Source organism: Cololabis saira, chromosome 4, assembly GCF_033807715.1.
Source record: "Cololabis saira isolate AMF1-May2022 chromosome 4, fColSai1.1, whole genome shotgun sequence".
In the NCBI taxonomy this organism is placed as follows: Eukaryota; Metazoa; Chordata; class Actinopteri; order Beloniformes; family Belonidae; genus Cololabis; species Cololabis saira.
The window spans coordinates 13,278,243-13,302,882 of NC_084590.1; the positions used below are offsets into that span (position 1 = coordinate 13,278,243).

Genomic DNA, 24,640 nt, shown 5'->3' on the forward strand with positions numbered 1-24,640 from the left:
CTTTAGGCTTTGTTCAGAAAGCGAAACCTGTCGCATAGACGTCTGCGGAGCAGAAATACCTTCACGTGACAACAACCCGTCAGCAGCAGCAGAGCCTTCCCTCAGTGTCACAGCATTTATAACTTGTTGGCAAAAATATTGAGTCTTCACGTTTGTCTGTCCTTGGATTCTTGTCTGTAGCTGGCGCCTCGGTGAGACGGGTAACCGAGAGCTGTGTTGTGCTCAGATGAAAGTTCGTTGGACACTGCACAGTCTTGAATGGGTTTCTTAGGGTTTCTTACCAGGAGGCAGAAGACTTCCAGTCATAGCCCCCACCACGGCCTCTGCCCCCCTTAAACCCCCCATTAATCCATGGTCATTGATTCATCACAAAAGGGCCGCATATATTACCAGCAGCGTGTTCAACTTAGGTCACCCCCAACACCCCCGTCCCCTCCATCCATCACTTTTATTTTTGCTCACAAAACCCCAAAAATCACTGCTTGTTACAACTTCACACACTTTCACACTAACTTCTAATGGCATTGTTGCATTTAGGGCCTGTCCCAATACTCCCCCTAGCCCTCGTTTTCATCCCTACCCCTGAATTTTGCGCGTTCCCGTGAGGGTAGTGGTGTCCCAATTCCTCTTTTCCTCTAAGGGGAGTGGAGAAAACGAGGGTGAGTGGTTATGAATTTGGCCCTACAGAGCGAGGGTTTTCAGATGCTGACTAGCTGACCTAGGGACAAAAAAATGTCTCAGAATGCTTTTCGTCGTCATTTGCGGACTGAATCCAAAAAAAAAAAACATGGCGGACATTTCCTATTTTTTTGTGAATGAAATCAATATTTTGATTTAGTTTCTGCATAAAAATGCGTTTTGATTACATTTCTAGCGAGAAATATATATTCTACTTTCATAATATTCACTCAGTGAATGTACATAATCACTCGTTTTCCCCGTTGTTGCAACCTCGCTGGAATAAAGGCTGATTTATGGTTCCGCGTTACACCAACGCAGAGCCTGCGGCATAGGTTACGCGCCGTACGCCGTACCCTACGCCGTACCCTACGCCGTACCCTACGTCGTACCCTACGCCGTAGGCTCTGCATCGATTTAACGCGTAACCATAAATCAGCTCCGGAGCCGGCAGGCAGAAATCCCGAAATTTTCGGAGCAAATTTCTTAACAGACGTAGCTACAACTGTTAGATTTCATCTATTAAACCAACATTTATCTTCCTAAATGATTTATTTCAGCCAGTGGTAATTTTCAACAGAGCTGCAGGTTTCTCCCCCGGGACGACGGCGCAGCGAGATCACGTCTGTACGTGAGCTGCTGCTGCTGCTGCTGCTGCTGCTGCTGCTGCTGCTGCTGCTGCTGCTGCTGCTGCTGCTGCTGCTGCTGCTGCTGCTGCTGCGCCCCGGTCTCATCATCGCTGAAAACATCGGATCAAACTTCTTTGGATAAACTGAGCCCGGGTTGGGGATCTTAACGGTTACTTTTACACCTGAAAAAATATTAAAACTTAATAAAGTGCCATATTAACAGCGCTACAGCTGAAATTAAAACAGCTTTTGGCTCTCAGCTTCCTGATTAGGGTTAGGGATGAAAACGAGGGGTAGGGGGAGTATTGGGACATGCCCCTGGGAAGATTTCAAGTGCCCTAAAATCTGTCCCTTCTTTTTTAGGTGTAGTGAAGAAAAGAAGGGGGTGTGTTGGGATTGGGCCTTATTCGACATCACTTAAAGGCCGAGGATAAAAGATGGCAAAGACTGTATTGAAGCTTGTTTTGTGGGACTGAATATGGTGCAGCAAACGGCTGCTGTGAGTACTTCTTAAATCAACGCCTTCCACTGTGTGAAAATTGGGGAAGTTTTATTGCTGTTTCGATATTGTTCACTGGTGGACCACAAGAAAAATAGGGCGACCTATTTGTAACTCACACATGACAGTGGAAATGCCAAGAGGAGGAGAATCAGGACAGTGTGTGTGTGTGTGTGTGTGTGTGTGTGTGTGTGTGTTTTTGTGTGTGTGTGTGTGTGTGTGTGTGTGTGTGTGTGTGTGTGTGTGTGTGTGTGTGTGTGTGTGTGTGTGTGTGCGTGTGTGTTGTAGTGGTGAGCCCTGGTTTACTGGAACTACAAGTGAGGTTGGTTTCCTGTGCATGTGGGGTAAGGTAAAGGTTACTTGTCTCTTCAATCATCACAGTTCAACCACTTTTAGATTCCTGTCTCTCACTTTAACCACACGCTGCAAGAATGGAGAGATGTGCTTTCCGTGCTCTCCTACACCTGGCCTGCACGGAGTCAAGTCTAGATAATAACTGATAGTTTATGCATGTGCTTAAGGAAAACACTCAAAGTTTGCAACAACACTCTGCTCACACCCTGATTTATTTGACCATATGACCAATATATGACCAACATATAACCAATATATGACCATAGGACCAATATATAACCAATATATGACCATATGACCAATATATGACCAATATATGACCAAAATATATGAAATATCAGTTTCTGCTGTTTTGGACTCTGACAGGTAGGCCTCTGAGATTATTACTGATCACGGTGATGTGATATTAAAACTAAAAATATGCCGGTTCTGTAGCCGTGAGGTTTTAATCACTTGAGTGATGCCATATTTAACATCTGTTTCATGATATTTCATTACATATTTTTTAATGTTTCACCCCTCAATTGTGCTGCAGCAGTTGTCAACTGTGACAAAGACAGTGAGTACACGTTACAGATCTTTACATGAAAGAGCATGTGAAAAATGATCCCCTCCAAATATATAAGAAGCAGCTGCAAAGACACCAAATGTTACATGATTTTTGTCGAATGTTTTATTTTTCCTGCACAGCGAGCAAAGATGTAAAAGTGGAACACGTCTTAAAGGAAATCAGGTTTTCATGTGAAAACACCTATAAGTTGCATGATGGTACAGACATTAACGACCAAGATTTAGTGCAGCTGTACAAAAATGACACGAGGAGGGGGTACAAATGTGGTGAAGATGGACCGAAACTACATGTGAGTTTTGGTTTACATTAACTCTGTCAGGAAGAAGCCCAGCAGAGGTTGTACTTTCTTTCTGCAGCTCAGGAAGTTTAACCTCACAGCAGCTGTTGACCACATTCTACTCTGCCATCGTACAGTCTGTTCTCTGCACTTCCATCACTGTCTGGTTCGGATCGGCCACCAAACTAGACAGAACATACTGCAACGGACAATCAGGTCTGCAGAGAGGATAATTGGGACCAACCTCCCATTTATCAAGATTACAACTCTTCCTGCTTTAAGTGCAATATTCTGAACACAGGGGAAAAACCTGGAGTAAAATACAAACGTATCTGTCCTCGGTTGAGATCGTCTTCAAAGGTGAGCTTTCCTCAGCTGTACATCAATTAAAGACGCATCTGTAAATACTGACGTTGATCCAAATGAAACGAAACCAAACAAAAACATGCTTTTGTGACTTTGTATTTATTTTTAATTTGAATTCTTGTTATAATGATTGTTGGACATAGAAATTCGCAGCATATTTTAGGATGTTATGGGATCGTTGGGATCTGCGCACCTGATTTAGGGATCAATAAGTTACCGACTGAAGGAAACGTTGAAGGATTTTAAACATGTTTATTATATTATTATTATTATTATTATTATTATTATTATTATTATTATTATTATTATTATTATTATTATTATTATTATTATTATTATTATTATATTTTGTTTGTTTTCATAGACATATACATAGTTCCGTCTATCATAACCCAGCGAATCCAACCTAGGCTGAGTTGTAGTACATGAAAAGAAGAATGGGTCCCAACCCTTAAGGCTGATTTATGGTTCCGCGTTACACCAACGGTGTAGGGTACGGTGTAGGCTCTGCATCGATTTAACGCAGAACCATAATTTAGGCTTTACAACTGCAAGATTTTTTCCATTTTATACTTAGGCTTTAATCTTGACAATGTTTAACTTTCATTAGTTTTATTTATTTATTTTATTATATAGATTTTACAACAGAAGGCATGTGACTAAGCCAAATCTTTGTCCCATGAAAATAAATTCAAGATTTCACTCTAAATAAAGTTTGTCCACATATGCAATAAAAACAGATCTCTTTCATTTATTTATTGGTTTAGGTTTGGTGTTACATGCCCAAGTGGTTTTACAGCTGTTTTTAAACAAACAAACATAAAAATCACTATGTTTGGTTGTGGCATGCATGGTTGTAGGTTGTAGGTGTATATGTACGTGGATATGCATGTATCCATGCATATGGACAGTAACAAGTATATGTGTATGCTTTAATGCATGTAGAAATATCTGTGAGCAAGAATGGTTGTAATGAATAAGATTGTACACGGGTGAATATAAATCCACATCATAAATTATGTATGCTTTTATGTATGGATAAATACATGGACTCACATGGTGTTTATATATAGGGACATAATTGTATATGACAATAATCACTCAGGTATCCGCTAATATGTGTACTCAGGTATACCACGATATATATTTATACTGTGTAAAATTTGTACTATTAATTTATGTAACTTCTAAATATGTCAAGATTTTTTTATGTCCAATAACGAGGGTCAATTTGAAAACATAGGGGTAAATCCACAAAAGGATTGCGCGGCTTTTGCGGCCGCTAAACCGATGCAAATGAGACAAAAAGAGAGCGTCTAATTCACAAAGCACCCGCAAAGGGCGAATTGCATCACAAACTGCGCTGCCAAGCAAATAGTGGCATTGTGCGCCTGTGCCATTTGCATGCATGTAAATTAGGTATTATTCATACATTCGGCGCAAAATTGCCCCCTTTCTACACAAATAAGCCTCATTGCAAAAACCGTCTAATTCACAAAGGCCAGCGCTATTTGCCACACGCAAAAATAGTGAAGCAAATACCGTCTTTCAGAAGCGTGTATTAACTGCGCGCAAACTCACTCCTCACTCCCCATCTCTCTGTTTCTCTCTCTCTTCAATGTCATTCAAGCCTGTGTGATACTGAATGATATTAAGGGTGAAATCTACATTCAGACATGACTGTACACACTCAGATCAAGTGGGGTTGTGGACTTATCTCGGATTTAAAAATAAAAATAACAGGAGCTCAGGATTCATCCATACAGTAGGGGCTGCTTTATTACAAACAATTCCACCATATAAACATATAAATCTAGAATGTGTGTGTTTAACAGCTTAATAATGTCATCACATATCACAACATATATCAGACTTATAATAAAATAGCGCTGATCGTGTCCCTGTGAAGCTCAGCGTCAGTCAGGACTCTCAGCTGCTGCTGGAGATGCAGCCGCGGTGAGTGGGCTTGCCACCCGTCCCTTGAAATACGGAATTGTTACGTAATTGGGAATTAGAATTCATATAAAACAGTTTATTCCGTATTTCACAATCGTCCCATGCACGTCTGTCACATACGCACACACTAGTTAAGCCTAATTATGCTTAAATAATGGTCCGCGTTAAATCGACGCAGAGCCTACGCCGTAGGGTTACGCCGTAGGGTACGCGGCGACGCGCACTGTACGGTGCGCCAGCCCGTACAGTGCTCTGCGTCGATTTAACGCGGAACCATAAATCATCCTTGAGCAGCACTGAGGGAGGAGGGAGGAGAGGGAACGGGGCTCTTCGCACAGTGTCTTGAGGATTTACAGACTGAGCCTACCGTTAGTTCTTAAACTGTATAAAAAAAAAAACGGGGGGAGAGAGACAAAAGCATGAGTTTGAAAAGTGGGGGGGCATGTCCCCCCTGTTCCCAGTGGAAATTGCGCCCTTGCGCCTCACGGTGTTTTATTTTTTATTTCTGCAGTTTTCATTATGGATCAATCTGTGTGCTGAAATATGGAGAACACTGGAAACAGCTCCGCTCGACTCAGACAAGTGCAAATTGCACTCAGCTCCAAAACTTTATGGGCGTGTTTGCGCCGGTATATCATTAGAGCAAAATCTTTTGTGAATAGGACTTTAAAGCGGGGCAAATTGCGGGCGCAAATGCAGCGCAATTCACAGCGCTATTTGCGGGCGCAATCTATTCTTTGTGGATTTGGCCCATAGTATTGAGTTCAAGGGGTTGGAGTTTACACGTTTCTTTTTACTTCTTCCTGCTCCTTTTCAAACCTGTCATGACTCCTGCTGCTACTTAAAAAAAGTGTCTGTTACTTACACTATCATGGTCAAAATAAACACTTTTGAATTTAATTATTAGATCTCCTCTAATGTAGTTTAAGGAAATGTGTGTCATATTTCTATTTATTTATGTATTATTTAATATTTATTTTACTAGGCTTGGGGTTGTCACAGGTCCAAAGGTTATTGATTGAGATTGAGATTATTAAAGGGGACCTATTATTAAAAACACGTTTTCTCTTGCTTTAACATACATAAAGTGGTTTCCCCTCAGCCTGCCAACTCAGAGAAGGAGGAAAGCAACCAAATTCTGCAGTGTCTGTACAGCCGCCCGGATGAGCCATCCAGTGTCATGTGGCTTCTACGAGCCGTTCTACGAGCCCGTCGTTACGTAACCAAAATGTGATTTACATAGGTCGGCCTCCGATGCGTGAAACTACGCCCACAACTAACTCCGCCGGCCGGAGCTTCCGCCATTTTTTCGTAGCGGCGTATCGCGTCATTCAGGCAGCCAATCAGCACAGAGCCTCATTATCATAGCCCCGCCCACTCAGAATCCTGCATAGATAATGAGGTTAGAGAATGGGAAGATAAAGACATGGCTCAGAGGCTGAATTTCTAATTTATTTTGCAAAAACAATCAAAAGCTTGTTTTTAACACATTCACGGCCTGTTTAAAATAGGTATTAGATACCATGATAGGTCCCCTTTAAGTATCAGAGCTGTTCCTGCTGAAAAAAATCCTCACATTTCCTTGTTGCGCAGGTACAATGGCGAACTTCTGCTGTGGTCTGCTAACTGCCAAGAGGGAACCAGGTACACACACAAAAACTATAGATAACTTTGTTCTACTTCCTCGCTCACCTGTCAATCAGTTTTTTTTGTTTGTAATGTTTAGGCGGTTGAGGAAACATGATTCTGATGGTTTAGTAAAACATTGTAAACATGAATGTGTGGTTTCTGTTTATCTTTTCCTCTGTTCCTCTGTCAGTTCCTCTGAAGAGCGTGGAGGTGGAGCTGGAGGTGAAGGACCACGTGGCCACAGTGATCTCCACTCTGATCTACGAGAACAAGGAGGACAAACCGCTGGAGGCCGTCTTTGTCTTCCCTCTGCCTGCAGATGCAGCCGTGTGTCATTTCAGTGCAAAGGTCGGACAGACGCACGTTGTTGCTGAGGTGAAGGAGAAGCAGCAGGTGAGCAGGACAGAAAGACTCGTGTCTACAGCGTGACGGCGTCGGTAAGACACTCCTGACGGGGCTCTTGTGTACGACAGGCTCGTGAGGAGTATGACGATGCTTTGAGCTCCGGCCAGCAGGCCTTCCTGTTGGAGGAGAGTGACCAGAGTCCAGACATATTCCGTCTGAGCGTGGGCAGTCTGCCCCCGGGAGAGAGCGCCTCCATCAGGCTGGAGTATGTCACCGAGCTGGCTGTGCAGGCTGACGACGGTCTGAGGTTCTGTCTGCCTGCTGTTCTCAACCCTCGCTACCAACCTCCAGGTAGGAAATGGAGCTTTTCATTCAAAGTAGGGATGCCCCGATACTGATACTGGTATCGGTATCGGGGCCAATACTACCCTCATATACTCGTACTCGCACTCGCAAAAATTCTCCGATACACATACATAAATATACACATACAAACCCAGTGTTTTTTTGTTTTATTTTTTTGGGGGGGGGGGGGGGGGGGGGGTGGGGGGGGGGTGACGACATGCACTGCCAATCCAGGAAGCAGGAACACACGGAGACACACGTCAAGCACTGGAAATCTGCAACAAAAAACCACAAACAAAGCACGAAACCGGCACGGAGCCATCCAAAACACGAACAGCAATCGACCTAAATCTTGAGATCTGATCGCAGTCTGAGCTAAGCTATCGCTACCGCTACCTAAACCCAAAAACTAGAGAGCCAGCATGCAGGTGAACAAGCCAGTGTGTATGTCTATGTGTGTGTGTGTGTGTGTGTGTGTGTGTGTGTGTGTGTGTGTGTGTGTGTGTGTGTATGCATGTGACTAAATGACTATATGTGTGTATGTGTGTGTGTGTGTGTGTGTGTGTGTGTGTGTGTGTGTGTGTGTGTGTGTGTGTGTGTGTGTGTGTGTGTGTGTGTGTGTAATAAACCAAACAAAGCTCCACCTGAAGTGTATCTATAGTGGGGGAGGGGGGGGAGCAACCCCGCCACCCGCGAGACCAGAGGCCGACAAGGAAGAGCCCGGAACCCAGGCCACCGGCAACCCCACAGAGGGGAGAAGTAGGAGGGAGGCAACCCACCGCCTGCGAGGCCCCCCCCCCACCCGGCGGCGGCCGAGGGGGCCCGCGGGCGGGGCCCCCACGGCGCGGAAAGAAGCAGCCAGGGATCCCGCGGCGGCGGACCGCGACCCATCCCAATCCCCGGCCACCCGGTCCGGGCCGGACACGCGGCCAGGAGGCCCTCACCCTTCAGGCCAACGACCCCCACCCGGCAGGGGGCCAGCCTGCCCGGAGAGACAGAGCCGCCCCGGCCGCCGACGCGGGCAGGCGCACCCGTCCCCCACGAAAGTGGCCCTCCAAGACCAGAGGGGCGCCCCGCCGTAGAGGCAGCGGGGGGGACCGGAGACGGGCCTGGAGAGAGGGAACCCCCCAACAAGGCGACACCCGCGCAGGCCCAACAACGGAGGGCCCCAGACCCAGGCATCCCATTCATTCATCCATTCACCTATCCGATACCTATACTAATAATAATATAATATACTATACATAATAATAATAATAATAATAATAATAATAATAATAATAATAATAATAATAATAATAACCATCTTTGTATAATATAATATTGATAAATTATTAAGTTTTTGATGTCCTGCCAATGGAGGCTCAAATCCTCCATGGCAGGACCCTTCCATACCGCATTCTCACCGACACAGACATACAATCACGCACCGCTTCCCCCTCCCCGGGGGGGTCCAGCACCGCCAGAAGGCACCCCAGGCTGCACGGCGGGCCCCGCCAGGCCCGGGTAACCCGACCCACCCGTCCCAGGCCCAGGCCGGTGAGGGAACGCGGGTGATGTGGGACCCCCTCCCGCCCCTTGTGTTGAGTGCATACTTCATTGTTGTTGTAGTTACTGGTTAGCGCCGCTAGGGGGAGATGTTGAGCCGCCCCGCGGCTCCCCGGGTCAGTCTGCAGCTGTTCCATGTTTCAGTAAATTCTATCTTCCTTAATTATACAAACTGGACAAACCTTACTCACAGGAAACTTTATTAAACACTCCACGTAACTCACAGTACAACATAAACAATCCCATTGTTACATTCCGGTTAGCCGTGTTAGCCGGATAGCCGCATTAGCCGCGCCGGCAGCCCGCAATCTGTTTTGCTTTTGTCGTCGTCCCTTATTTTGAAATATATCCACCCTGCTGACGTCCCGCTGCATTCATTGTCACTATCTTGCCTGAAACGGCACTGACAGTCTCACCCACGGGCACCACTCTCTATAACCGGACTGTAACAATGGGATTGTTTATGTTCTTCTTCTTCTTCTCTGTTTTATTGGCGAATCGCAACCAACTTTAAGGTGCATACCGCCACCTACTGTACAAGAGTGTGTATCATTTCATTTAGCCTGTTTTTTAAATTCTATTTGATTGTTTATGTTGTTTCACACGGACGGCTTCAGGTGAAGCCCCGCACATGCTCAGTTGATGTACCTGCGATGAGACTAAAGCGCGGAGGAAAGCCCGGCCGGCTGAGTTTTGTTTAAAATGGAATTTCTCTTCCAAATAAAACCTGTCTTCTAATTCATTGAATTTTTCATTGCATTTTTAGCCTAGTTATTTTTGTGGTAGAAGTATCAGATCGGTACTCGGTATCGGCGAGTACACAAATTAAAATACTCGTACTCGTACTCGGTGTGAAAAAAATGGTATCGGGACATCCCTAATTCAAAGGGTTCATTCTGATGGAAGACCGACAGCTCCCTCTGCAGCTTCCCACTTCGTTACAGCTCCCTCATTAAAGCACAACCAGGCGTCTCCCACTTGTCTTCGATCTTTTTTTTCCTTTTTTTTCCAGGTAGTGAAGGAGCCAGTGTCCAGGTGAGCTCCGTTCCAGCCTCCATGGTGCCTTACACTCTGTCCTTTTCTGCACGAGTGTCGTCTCCTCGTCCAGTCTGGAAAGTAGAGTCCAGCAGTTCCCTGGAGCCTCTTCAGTACCTCAACCCTGAACAGACGCAGGCTACTGTAGGTGGATCGGTGTGTGGGATTCTTACTTATGGCTGAAGATAAAGTGAACAGATGTATTCATACCTGTGAGTGTGACTGTGAACCGCAGGTGAAGTTGGCAGCAGGACACAAGTTTGACCGAGACGTTGAGCTGCTCATTTATTACAAAGACGCCCACCAGCCGTCTGCGGTGGTGGAGGCAGGACAGGACTCAGCCAAGCCAGGTGAGTAAAGTTGCTTTCGTCAAGGAAAATTATGACTAAATATCGTTGTCAACGAACCTTTATCACCTGAGGAAAACGAGACGCAATAAAACTGCTGATCATGTGACGATAACGATAATTAAATATATAATGCAATATCGTAGAGTAATAAAAACGAGACTAAAGTTTAGATTACAAAATAAAAACTCTGCTAAAATGTGTCTTCATTTCCGTTGACCAAAACGAGACGAGACAAAATAACAAAGATCCTTAATCTCCATGAGATAAATCTCCAATTAATGTATTCTTGAGTCTATAGGCTAACAATAATAATTAAAGCTGCAAGCAGCGATGAACAGGCCCTCGCGCGTGCAATTTCCACCAATAAAGGTCAAGGACTCAAAACGAAGTCTGATGACACCACCAACGACTCTATATGTGAAACTATTAAAAAGTTATGGCAGAAAATAGGAACTATCAAATATCGACCAATCAGAAGAATGGGCGGAGCTAATTTGCACCAATTAAGGTGAAGGAGTCAAAACGGAGTCAGATGACGCCACCCACAACTCTTTATGTCAAACCATTCAAAAGTTATGGCAAAGTAGGGACTATCAAATATGGACCAATCAGATGAAGGGGGGTCGTCGCCACGGTAACGCTTTTGACTGAGAAAAGTAATGCGCATCGTTTCAGGATAGAGACGCACATTTTGATGTATAACACACCTGGGTGCACATTACGGTTCAGGCGAAGAAGCGGCATAAATTGCACCAAAATTACACGATTAAGTGCAAATGGCCGACTTCCTGTGCGGTTTCGGCCATGGCGCCAAGAGACTTTTTTTAAAGTTGCGACATGATACAGGTGTGTACCGATTTTTGTGCATGTATGTCAAACCGTATTGTGGGGCTTGAGGCACAAAGTTTTCTAGGGGGCGCTGTTGAGCCATTAGGCCACGCCCATTAATGCAAACCATTAAATATCAAATTTTTCACCAGGCCTGGTTTGCATGCAAGCTTTGGTGACTTTTGGGGCAGTTTAGGGGGGGAAAAAGGCCCTCCTTTCGTCGGAAGAAAAATGAGGAAAATGAAAATAAAAACGAGAACTCCTACAGATACAATAGGGCCTTCGCACTGTCAGTGCTCGGGCCCTAATAATAAGATAACCTTGTTTGAATTGTAAAATGGGTTTGGCTAAATACAATCTTTGACTAAAACTAGACTAAAATGGTCCTGTACAATTCTGACTAAAATAAGACTAAAATGCTCAGACTTTTATTCGACTGAAACCTGAGATGACTAAAAGGAGTATGAACGTGACTAAAACTAGTAAGAACTAAAATGATAGCTTGACCCAAAGACTAAACTAAAATTTTAATTGAAACAGGCTGACAAAAACAACACTAAGTGCAAGTTGGTCAACTTATAAGTGTGCTCACCAAAGGTTCCTCATCTTCATCGTCCAGCAGACGTAATAATAATGATAGAATTCTGATCATTTTCCTGTCCCCTGGGGGTCCAGGCTCTCTGATGGGGGAGCCAGTGGTGATGGTGAGCCTGTACCCTGAGTTCCCTCAGGCCGTGATGTCCTCGCTCGCCTCGTGTGGGGAGTTTGTGTTCTTACTGGATCGGTCTGGGAGCATGAGCTGTCCCACCAGTCACAACAAGCGGGAGGAAACCCGCATCGGCAGTGCAAAGGTATTAACAGGTTAAATCAGCGAAGACAACGTCCTTGTTTCAGTTCTTCATTGCTTTCTCTGGTTTTTTAGGACACTCTGCTGCTGCTGTTGAAGAGCCTGCCTGTGGGCTGCTACTTCAATATCTACAGTTTCGGATCGGACTTCAGACACATCTTCCCGTCAGTGACTAAGTCCATAAAACTTGATATTACATGATAATGACCTCATTGAGTCTGTTTTAAGACAGAAGTACATTCTTTTTAAAGCTTGTTAGTTTTGGTTTTTATAGTTTGGGTCCTAACAGTTAAACAGGTCTAATAAATTATCGTGCAAGTATCAGTGAAGTCCTCCTGTGTGTTTGATGCCAGGAAGAGCGAGGAGTACAGCGAGAAGAGCATGGAGGAGGCTCTGAAGAAAGTGGAGGAGATGGCGGCCGACATGGGAGGAACAGAGATCCTTCAGCCGCTCAAACACATCTACAGCCAGCCCTGCATTCCCAACCAACCCAGACAAGTAATTCAAACCACAGACATTCACGCCTCCCACACCTCCACCTTCACACTGGTGAAGCAATAGCGGCTTGTTTGTTTGTGAATCTCAGGAAGGAGATGTCAGTTCATTCCCAATCAGTTGCTGGGAAAGACAATCTCAGACACGGGAGAGCTGAAACTCATCAGCTCTGCTTCAGCGGTGTACTTAAAACTGTCCTGACGCACACAAAAGCAACAGAACTGTCTCATCTGCACAACAAAACCCTGATGCACATTGGGAAACATTGAGGCGAGCCCACATCTATTTATAAAGCAAGCCTTTGAATAATCCCCTTAAAAAGGCCTTGCTTGACTTGCTCAGTGACCCCTACTGGTGTACTCACACCCTTCCAAGGAAAACCCTAGATTCATCAATTTTCTTGAAGCTCAGAATGGCCGTGCCTTTTTTTGTTCTCTATACATGTGTTTTGTGATGATAAATCTGCGCCTTACAGTTACACACCTTTGTTTTTAACTCTAAGCATACCAGTGGGTGTAACTCTCTCCAACCTTTGTGTAATTTCTCCTCCCTCAGCTGTTTGTCTTTACTGACGGAGAGGTGTGCAACACAAAGGAAGTTATCAATCTGGTTAAGAAGAATGCAGGTTCCCACAGGTAAGGCAAGGCAAGTGTATCTGTACAGCACATTACAGCAAAAAAAGGTGTAATGCAGAGCTGGAGTTACATTTGAGTACTGAAATTAACATAGTTTAAACATGAATTCAAAAGGGTTTAAATAATTTAGTCAAAGCAGCTGGCCGGCCTTTTAACCATTCCCCGAACCGCGACCAAAACCCACGGTGAGGCTGCATTCAGCCATTATGGCCCTTATTTATGGAACAGCCTGCCAGAGAACCTCAGGGCCGCAGAGAACGTTGATATTTTTAAAAGGAGGCTCAAGACACACCTTTTTAGTTTGGCTTTTATCTGATCTCATTTACCTAGTCTTTTCATCTATTGTGTTTATTTATTTAGCTCTTTTATTAGGGCCCGAGCACCTTCAGTGCGAAGGCCCTATTGTATCTGTAGGAATTTTTTTTCTTTCTTTCTTTCTTTTTTCTTCTGACGAAAGGAGGGCCTTTTTGCCCCCCTAAACGTGCCCAAAAAGTCACCAAATTTTGCATGCAAGTCAGGCCTGGCGAAAAATTTGATATTTAATGGTTTACATTAATGGGCGTGGCAAAATGTCTCAACAGCGCCCCCTAGAAAACTTTGTGCCTCAAGCCCCACAATACGGTTTGACGTACATGCACGAAAATCGCTACACACCTGTATCAGTACACAACTTAAAGAAAAGTCTCTTGGCGACATGCCCGAAACCGAACAGGATGTCGGCCATTTTGAATTAGTCGTGTCATTTTGGCGAAATTGATGCCTTCCTTCGGCAATTAATACGGCCCGAACCGTAACGTGCACCCAGGTGTGTTATACATCAAAATGTGCGTCTCCATCCTGCGACTACGCGCATTACTTTTCTCTTTCAAAAGCGTTACCGTAGCGACGCTAGACGCCAAAAAGTGCGCCCACCCTTCATCTGACCGGAAATCTTTGTGCCTCAAGCCCCACAATACGGTTTGACGTACATGAACGAAAATCGGTACACACCTGTATCATGTCGCAACTTAAAGAAAGGTCTCTTGGTGCCATGGCCGAAACCGAACAGGAAGTCGGCCATTTTGAACATTCTGAATTAATCGCGTAATTTTGGAGCAATATATGCCATTCCTTCGAGAATTAATACAGCCCGAACGGTATCGTGAACCCAGATGTGTTATACATCAAAATGTGCGTCTCCATCCTGCGACTATGCGCATTACTTTTCTCTTTCAAAAGTGTTACCGTGGCAACGCTAGACGCCAAAAGGCGCGGCCCCCCTTCATCTGATTGGTCCATATGTGATAGTTCCCCAAAAGTCACCAAATTTTGCATGCAAGCCAGGCCTGGTGATAAATTTGATATTTCATGGTTTGCATTAATGGGCGTGGCAAAATGGCTCAACAGCGCCCCCCGGAAAACTTTGTGCCTCAAGCCCCACAATACGGTTTGACGTACATGCACGAAAATCGGTACACACCTGTATCATGTCACAACTTAAAGAAAAGTCTCTTGGCGACATGGCAGAAACCAAACAGGAAGTCGTCCATTTTGAAATCTGATTGGTCCATATTTGATAGTTCTCCAAAAGTCACCAAATTTGGCATGCAAGACAGACTTGGCGATAAATTTGATATTTTATGGTTTGCATTAATGGGCGTGGCCTAACGGCTCAACAGCGCCCCCTAGAACCTACTTTTCTCTGCCATAACTTTTGAATGGTTTGACATAGGAAGTCGTGGGTGGTGTCATCAGATTCTTTATGGAGTCCTTGACCTTCATTGGCCTGAATTAGCCCCGCCCCTTCTTCTGATTGGTTGTCCCTTTTTTCTGCTATAACTTTTGAATGGTTTGACATAGGAAGTCGTGGGTGGTGTCATTTCTGATATGCTTATGGGGGGCGGTGGCCGTGAGTGCGAGGGCCCGTTCATCGCTGCTTGCAGCTTTAATTATCTTTAAACCTTTAATCCATTTTTAATGACTTTTATTCTATTTTATGTTATTTGTTATTCATCTTAAGTTTTGTATAGATTTCTCTAAAATTTTACACTTTTATGCATTTTTTTTTTACTTTCTTTTATCTTTTAGTTTTTAGCTCCAGTGTTTCCTCAGGGGGGTCGTCCACACTGGGAGGTGTGCCTGCTCTGCCCATGGGGGTGTCGTCATGGGGGTCCCTCAGGCCTGGGTGGCTGGGGGTGGGACTCCACCTTCTGTCCTGGTCTGTCCGGGTTGGGGGGGTCTCTGTGGTGATGCTCCTTGTGGTCATGGTCGGTGGAGCCTCTCAGTGTGGACAGCCACCCATAGGTAGTGTTTTCCTCACCTGGATCGTTAGTGCTAAGCCATGTCACCAGTCCACTTACTGTGTGTGTGTGTGTGTGTGTGTGTGTGTGTGTGTGTGTGTGTGTGTGTGTGTGTGTGTGTGTGTGTGTGTGTGTGAGAGTGTGTGCACATGTGTATGAGTGTGAGTGAGTGTGTGTATGTACGCGTGGGGGGTGGGGGTAGGGGTCGTATGGGATGTTTTAAATTGTGTTTTCTGATTGTTATTTTATTCTGTGTGTAAAGCACCATGTGTTGCATTCATACTGTATGATTTGGTGCTATATATATAAATAAAGTTTAAGTTTAAGTTTAAGCTGATTTAAAGGAACCAAGGGTTTCAGCGTTCCTGCAGGTTTCTGGAAGTTTGCTCCAGGTCTGTGGAGCGTATGCTGCTTCTGTGAAGGAACAAACATACATGGCATACTGGCGGAGTGTGCTGAAAACAAATCTCTTCTTATAAGGTGCTTCTCTTTCGGGATTGGTGAAGGAGCCAGCTCCGCTCTTATCAACGGGTTGGCCAAGGAGGGCGGAGGTCATGCCGACTTCATTACTGGAAATGACAGGATGCAACCAAAAGTAAGCCAAAATCTAAATAAAAAGAAAACCAACAACACATTTCTATTGGACAGCAGATGTGATTGCAAAGAAGTGAACCATTTTTAAACCATTAGGTGATGCAGGCGTTGAGATTTGCACTCCAGCCAGCCGTGGAAAGCATCTCAGTCACATGGGATTTACCAAAGGAAGTGTCTGCCACCGTCCTCTCTCCACCCATCACAACCATCTTCCAGGGTCAAAGATCACTGATTTACGCTCAGCTATCTGGAAAGGTAGGATCACCAGCAACGCGTGTCAGCTTGAACAAGCCTGCTGCTTTGATCTAGTTAAGAAAATGTCTCTGCTCTTTAATGATTTATCAGAGTTCGGAGGCAGCAGAGGGCTGTGTGACGGTGAAGTACAGCCTGGCGGGTCATCCCTCTCAAAACCAGCTGCACTTCAGCCTCAAACCTGCAGGAGATACTGGGTAAAACTGCTCTTCGCTCGGCACCAAAAACAGGCCGTGACTTGACACTAATACGTGACAGTTAAGTCTTAAATTCATCATTTTAGGACGTCCTGACTCTTGCTTTTAGCTCAGAGGAAAGTGGTGCGCAAACTCATTTCACTTTCATTGAAACTATGATGTCCTTGGGGAATAACTGGACCTACAGTTCTGTGAAAAAGTCTTAGGCATTCCGAGTCTTAGCATTTTAAGTTTTGATGGCATCCATACTTATTGTCCATTTTGTGTTATCTTATTTGTGCACGTTGCAGTTGGCCGCTAAGGGTGTTTTGTGTGGCTGCTGACTGTATTTTCTGGTTGTATCTTTAAAAGCAGTCTGAAGATACGCCGGGACAGTCATTTAAACTCTGATGCATCTGAGACGATTGCACAATACTGTAGCTGTCATTATTGACCCTCAACGCCTCCCTCTTCTGTGTTCCTGCCTGGACATTGATCTGGGAAAACTTCATTGAAGATGTGGATTTTCCTGAGATGCATCTAGATCGGAGAATATTATATGAATTGATTTGAACAATACTTTATTGATCCCCTATTAAATGACAAAAGTAAATACATATATTAATAATTATAATTAAAGCTCCAAGCAGCGATGAACGGGCCCTCGCACTCATGGCCAATTTTGTTAAAGGACTCAAAACCGAGTCCGATGACACCACCCACGAATTCCTATGTCAAACCATTCAAAAGTTATGGCAGAAAATAGGGACAACCAATCAGAAGAAGGTGCGGGGCTAATTCAGACCAATGAAGGTCAATGACTCAATACTGAGTCCGATGACAACACCCACATGTCTTTATCGCAACCCGTTCAAAGGTTATGGCAGAGAAAAGTATTCTAGTGGGCGCTGTTGAGCCGTTAGGCCACGCCCATTAATGCAAACCATGAAATATCAAATTCATCACCAGGCCTAAAAACCAAAATTGTGTGACTTTTGGTGAAACTATCAATCATCGACCAATCAGATGAAGGAGGGGCGCGCTTCTTGACGTCTAGCGTCGCCACGGTAACGCTTTTGAAAGAGAAAAGTAATGCGCGTAGTCGCAGGATGGAGACGAACATTTTGATGTATAACATATCTGGGTGCACGTTACGGTTCGGGCCGTATTAACTGCCGAAGGAATGGCATAAATTCCGCCAAAATGACATGATTAATTCAAAATGGCCGACTTCCTGTTCGGTTTCGGCCATGGCGCCAAGAGACTTTTCTTTAAGTTGCGCCATGATACAGATGTGTACCAATTTTCGTGCATGTACTGTACGTCAAACCGTATTGTGGGGCTTGAGTCACAAAGTTTTCCGGGGGGCGCTGTTGAGCCATTTTGCCACGCTCATTAATGCAAACCATTAAATATCAAATTTTTCGCCAGGCCTGTTGCGTGCAAAATTTGGTGACTTTTTGGGCACGTTAAGGGGGGCAAAAAGGCCCTCCTTTCGTCAGAAGAAACAATAAAAAGAAAGAAAAAGAATTCCTACAGATACAATAGGGCCTTCGCACTGTAAGTGCTCGGGCCCTAATAAATAATACATATATTATAAATAATATATAATAAGTAATAAAATAATAAATAATAAAATGACATAAAAAGAAAAAAAAAGAAATCAGTCCACATTCAACCACACTTAACAGTTGTGTTTCCAGTTTGGCAGAAACTGAGCTGATGATGTCACATGCAGGTAATGCAGATGAACTATCTTATACATTATCAACATGGAGTGAAAACTGCAGTCAACACTTAATTATCCAGAGCCCCAGGAGTCTTATTTACAGTAACATGTCCAGGTTCACACCATCTTTTGTCAACAAACTCTGCAACTGTCCTTCTTAACTTGTCCACTCTTACTCTCATAGCCCATGGGAGTGAGTGTGAATGTGTGTGGACTTTAGTCTGTCGTCGGCCCCGTGATTGACTGATCCAGGCTGTACCCCTGATTCACTTAAACAGAGCCGAGACAGACTCCAGCTCCTCTCTAGATAACCCCCAATAGGAAGTAGAGCATTGAATTAATTATTATTGATGTATAGAGAGAATTGAAGGTAATAAAGCAAACAGCACTTCAGAAGAAAGAGCTGCTACCTATGATCATCAGACTGAGCTTGGGTTTTGAAAGCTCATTATTACAGATCATTCCCTCGTCTCTCCAGGTTAACGGTCCACAGGCTGGCCGCTCGGACTCTGATCCGTTCCCTGGAGCTCGAGGAGGGACTGTCCAGAGGACAGAAAGATGAAGCTGTGAAGAAGAAGGTGGTGGACCTCAGTGTCCAGTCAGGAGTAAACAGTTCTTTTACTGCCTTCATTGCTGTCAACAAAGACAACGGCCAGTCAATTCAAGGACCTCTGGTACGCAGAGACGTTCCAACACCCAGTAGTAAGTGTTTTGCCTTTGTTTTTAATGTTAGAAATTAATCACAGCACAGTTATAAAAAGAGTGAACTTTGAAATGAATCCCAGAAGGCAACCTCCTCTTTTAAAAGAATATGGCAACACAGTTTAGGTTTGCATCGGTGCATCTGAGCAAACCACTGGGCACCTGGAACAATGTCCTACGGACAGGCCAGACCATGTTTGGAAAAACACCCCAAAAACTCAGCATATCGACACAAATATATCAACTGTTAAGCACAGTGGCGGAGGGGTGATGATCTGGGCCCATTTTCCAGCTACAGGACCTGGGTATCTTGCTGCTATTTAGTCATTATTCAAGTATTCTTCAGTCGAATTTTCCGCATCTGTCAGACAGCTGAAGACCGGCAGATATTCTGTCATGCAGAGGGCTTTTTCTCTGTGAGTTTGCATGTTCTCCCCGTGTCCCCTTGGGTAGCTAATGTGAGCTACCCTCACAAAAACATGCAGCAGTGCTGGGCTATACATGCCCCCTCTGGCCAGCCGGGGACAGATGTGGGGGGGGGTCTGGCCGGAATAACGTGATCCTTCCACGCGCCAAGTCCGGCCGGAGAAACCCCACCCTGTGAAAAGAAGCGGCCTGCTCACTCCTCAAGTAAGGAGGAGAAAATGGGAAAAACATCTGGGATGAAAATATATATTTTTTAAAATAGGAGAAGGAAATAAAGAAGTAATTCTGTCGTGCAGCTGTCCAAATATCATCAGCAAATCTACAGCAGAAGCCTGAAAAAGACAAGAATATTGGTGTTTAATTGGTCCAGTCAGCGTTCAGCCAACCCCCTCGATTAATGCTGTGGTGCTTAATAGAACAACTGCTGATCGGTTCACAAGAGGTGCAGCAAGAGAGGATTGTATTATTCCACTCAGAAAAAGTGCTTTCAGTCAGTCTACATTCTCTGTTAAAGCTGCACTAGAATGGAATTCCATCCCTGCAACTATCATAGAACTGGACACATACAGTTTATTTAGAGCTCATTTAAAGAAATGGTTGATTAATACTCAGCTCTGTCAGCACTAAAACTTAATTGCACCTTTCTGTACTTCTGTACTTTTCTTTACTTTCTGTACCTTTCTGTACTTTTTCTGTATTCTGTATTCTTACATCTGTCCAGGGACTACAGATGAAAAATAGCCTCTTGGCTAACTCTGGCACATTTACAGCAATGTTTTATTGATGTGCATTGTCCCTGTCAAATAAACCAATAAATAAATAAATAAAGGCGCTGCACATTAACGAGTGCCTACAAACGTCGATGAGGAGAAGCAGCGTTGTTAAGGGGAGTGGGCCAATATTTCTGCATAAACCTTTACCAAAGGCAGTCAACCGAGAACTGGACCAACAAAGTATTGGTTGGTAATAACATTCATAATCATATATCCACTTTTGATGAAACAATAATACATGGAATGCGTTGTTCATCTGATTCTATATTTACTTGATTTTTACAACTTGGCAAGGACTATATGATATTTTTGATACGTTCTGATGTGTGAAACCTTGAATTTAAAGGCCGAATATTGAATATAGACTTGAATGCACTCAAGTCTGCGCTGAAGTGCAGGAAATTTTCACTTTCATATTAGAGGAGGTTCCAGCTTTTTAACATGTAGAACCCTTAAACCTTTTTACAGTACTTTTAAAACCATCATCCTAAAGCTGTACTTTGTTATTTTATGTCAGTCCTTCACATTTGTGGCTTCTTCTGTCCCCTCTTGTGTCACCAGTTAACACTGCGTGCCATCACACTGCCTGTCAGATATTGTGGTGCTGTATGGTTTGGATAATCATTTGTTTCAAGCCCACATGAAACTTTTAAACTTATCAGAGTTTCATCTGCACTAATTATACTGTTCCTTAGCTTTTTGTTGGTGTTTTTGCTCTAATATCGAATATTCTGTCGTCAAAACGTGTTAATGTTTTGCACCTTTTTGATGAATACTCTGTATTTATTGTCCACCGTGATGGAAGCATACAGTGCTCTCTGGAAAACGCTCTGCACTTCATCAGATTTTATGAAAGTGTTTGATTCTACTGAGAATTCGTCTGTTTTTGTTTTTTTTTATCTGAATTTTCCAACTTCCCCCTCATGTTTCAGATATATCTCTGGTGGTTTGCTTTTCTCTGTTGCTGTTTTTTCTTTTTTTCCAGTGTTCAGATGGCCAGTCTCAATTTCAGGGTAAACTCATTTGACTGCATGTAATGAGTGCAGAAATGGCTCCTGCCTGTCCCTGAAATATATTTTCAGTTGATCATCTTCCTAGTTTTGAGCTTTTGAAAAAGAAGGAACTATATAACAAAGAAATAGTTCCTAAACCCTTTTTCTAATTTGAATGCATATAACCTGAAATTAATGCCGAGTCTGCACATTAATATACTGTATAAATATGCTAAAGCACGTGTTGATAAAGAACTAAAATAACAAAGTATTTATTAGTCATTATATTAAATAAGTCATTTAATGGACAACTCTGAACATAAAGTTCAGAGGCTAAAAATTCAAAATAAATGTAACTATATATATGTAAAGTAAAAGGATATATCCATCGATCCATTATCTATACCCGCTTTTATCCTTTGCAGGGTCATGGGGGTTTGCTGGATTCAGCTCGTATTCAGGTGAGAGACAGGGGTTCACCCTGGACAGGTCACCAGTCCATCGCAGGACCACATAGGATAAAAGGATATGTTTTATAGTTTTTGAACCTGCAAATAATGTTCTTTTACTGTCTGTCTTTCTCATGTTACTGTTAGGCTCACATGCTCAACGTAGACCTCAGTGTGCACCTCAGGGTGAGTAAATGGTTCAATGTTTTAATGAAAATAGACTCTTACTTCTATTGACAACAAAAGAACACCAGAGGGGTATTCCAGGAAGCAGGTTCAACAAATTCCGAGTTTAAACCTGAACTCTGAGTTGACTTAACCTGAGATAGGAAAGTCTGAGTTTTCGGTTCCAGAACAGCGGATTTGAGTTAGTTCAATCAACTCTGAGTTTGTTAAGCTCGAGTTAAAAAGCCATCATCAGTAGAGCCCTGATACAAGGATTCACCATGGCAACCGGCGACAACAAAAGAGCGACATACTTTTTATTTTTTATTTTTAAACTTTAACATTTCAATTTACAAAATCCCTTTGAGGAAACATTAGTTTGCATCTGAAGATCCACATACTTCACGCCACTGGAGTTAGAAGTGTCAATACGTGCGTATGGCGAGTATGAGAGCATATTTCAGAAAAAAAACACGAAACACGAGGAGAGGAATGGCGTGTGGGAAAGTTGCTGCAGAAGTTTGAATGCAGTATTCATTTAACATTTAAGTGTTTCTCAATCCTGGTCCTCGTGGGCCCCTGTCCTGCATGTTTTAGATGTTTCCCTGCACCAACACACCTGATTCTAATTAAAGGTCCTCATTAGCTTTTCACCAAGGTCTGCCCAACTCTGTTGATGACACAGGTACTTGTATCATGGTGCACTGAAGCAAGGAAACATCTAAGTCATGCAGGACAGGGGCCCATGAGGAACAGGATTGAGAAAGCACACTGTGTTATAGTATTACAGATGAAAGCAGTGGTGGAATGGTATTGAATGACATTTTACTGTCATTTAGATCAGGGGCAGCCGCCACACCTCGGATTCAGGGGAAAAAAATTTTTTTTATTTTTTTTTTATGCATTTATGGAATTACTCTGTGTCTATTTGTATTGATTTATTCTATCATATAGAATATAAAATAAAAAATAAAAATATATAAAATAACTACAAATGCATATCAGAAAAACATGATGGATTTCACTAGGTATTATCTTTCCCAACACTTATACACCCCCCCGGTGGTCGGTCGCTATCAATCTCGTTTTTAGCGCTCTCTGCAGTGTTACTAACTTACAAAAATGAAAAGGAAGCAGACAACCACGCAATTTTAAAAAAGATAGAAAGAAGGCAAGTGATGGTCCAATGTTACCCCAGCAGCAGAAGATATTAACGAGGCTGTTAGCCACTGATGGATTAATTATGCAAGTTCATTTTAAGGTAAGATATCAAATGACCCTACCCTCTTATAAATCTGTTTAAGGGAAATATTTGACTTTTTTTTTTTACTCTCTCTCTCTCTTTCTGTCTTCTGCTCCCTCCCTCTGCTTTTTGCATTTGGACTTTAACTGTTTGAAGTTAAACTCGGATGTCCCTGTGATATTGTTGCACTGACATAGTGAATAAAACACGTTGCGTTTGTTAGATACGCTTTTTCTGCTCTCTGCCGCTTGCCCCAATCGGCTGAATTGACGCCACTGAGGGAGGAGACGGAGATAAACTCCGGCTTTATTGAAGTAAACCTGCTACCGAGCAGGTTAGGTTCACAGGGTCAGTTGCCATAGTAACTGACTCAGAATTTGAGTTAACTCGCTTTCTGGAACTGAAAACTCTGGATTTCCCTCATCTCAGGCTTAACAAACTCAGGATTTTCACTAAACCTGCTTCCTGGAATACCCCTCTGGACTCTTTTCATTTGTATCCCAGGATGAAAAGATACTTCTTAAAAAGTTTTCAAAACCAACTGAAGTGGTAAATGTTACGGCCCCTAACAGGCTCAATAAAGAGGTCGAACATAATTACCAGAAGTCAAGTAGTTGCGTTATAAAAAAAATTTGTTTATTCATAAACAATCAAAAATGAACTCCAAACCACAAAACAACAATTCCTAACTAATGATGATGAGCCAGCAAAAGAAACAAAGGAAGGGAAAGAGACACAGACCAACCCACAAAGGGCCGTCAGATCTGGGCTCTTCCCTCTACCCTAACCAAGTAAACAACCAACTAAACCTATCAGAAACAAAACCGGAAAAACATGACAACTGGACCCATCAGAATTAAAGTAGAAATTATAACAAACAACACAGGCTGCTGCTGCTGCTGCTGCTGCTGCTGCTGCTGCTGCTGCTGCTGCTGCTGCTGCTGCTGCTGCTGCTGACGGATGGTGGAAGAGAGAGTGAACCAGGCTCCAACCTCCTCATTTTAAAGCCTCCCCCAATCAGCCTGACTGAGTTCACCTGTGGGGAAAAGAAACACACAGATTGTTAACATCACTTATGACCAGCAGGGCAAAACACCTTTATCAATCAAGGCAGTGTATAACTCCGCCTTAATAGTTTGTTTCCTTGATTGTTTTGAAGCAGGTACCTCATAGTGGTCAGCAATTAACAGCAGACTATCCTTAGTACACTGATGGAACACCTCTAAGGTAGGAGATTCAACAAACTGCTCCAACTCAAACTCCATCTTCAAGAGAGCAAAACTACAACCACACACACACTACTGCAACCAGCCTTAAACAGCAAACTACTGACTTACAAATTACTGCACACCAAATCACAAGTTGCAGTCAAATCACAAGCATTTCCAAAAACCAACAAAACTGTGTACACAAAGTTACCAACACACAAAAGGCAACACACAGTACAAATGCCCAAAAGCACAAGTTACCTAA

General features: G+C 43.4%; 1 protein-coding gene across 1 annotated transcript in view; it reads left to right on the forward strand.

The window, feature by feature from the left end:
* Window positions 1-3,134: 3,134 nt before the first annotated feature.
* LOC133441530 (von Willebrand factor A domain-containing protein 5A-like) overlaps window positions 3,135-24,640 on the forward strand; it is a 37,506-nt gene continuing 16,000 nt past the window's right edge. Inside the window, exons 1-16 of the mRNA XM_061718919.1 lie at window positions 3,135-3,368; window positions 6,924-6,974; window positions 7,150-7,352; window positions 7,433-7,655; window positions 10,210-10,376; window positions 10,468-10,582; window positions 12,086-12,261; window positions 12,333-12,421; window positions 12,611-12,755; window positions 13,308-13,387; window positions 16,147-16,261; window positions 16,357-16,515; window positions 16,606-16,709; window positions 18,896-19,116; window positions 21,736-21,771; window positions 21,907-21,945. Of these exons, the coding sequence (XP_061574903.1) occupies window positions 6,929-6,974; window positions 7,150-7,352; window positions 7,433-7,655; window positions 10,210-10,376; window positions 10,468-10,582; window positions 12,086-12,261; window positions 12,333-12,421; window positions 12,611-12,755; window positions 13,308-13,387; window positions 16,147-16,261; window positions 16,357-16,515; window positions 16,606-16,709; window positions 18,896-19,116; window positions 21,736-21,771; window positions 21,907-21,945 (1,918 nt within the window). The 5' untranslated portion in view covers window positions 3,135-3,368; window positions 6,924-6,928. The remainder of the gene's footprint in view (window positions 3,369-6,923; window positions 6,975-7,149; window positions 7,353-7,432; window positions 7,656-10,209; window positions 10,377-10,467; window positions 10,583-12,085; window positions 12,262-12,332; window positions 12,422-12,610; window positions 12,756-13,307; window positions 13,388-16,146; window positions 16,262-16,356; window positions 16,516-16,605; window positions 16,710-18,895; window positions 19,117-21,735; window positions 21,772-21,906; window positions 21,946-24,640) is intronic.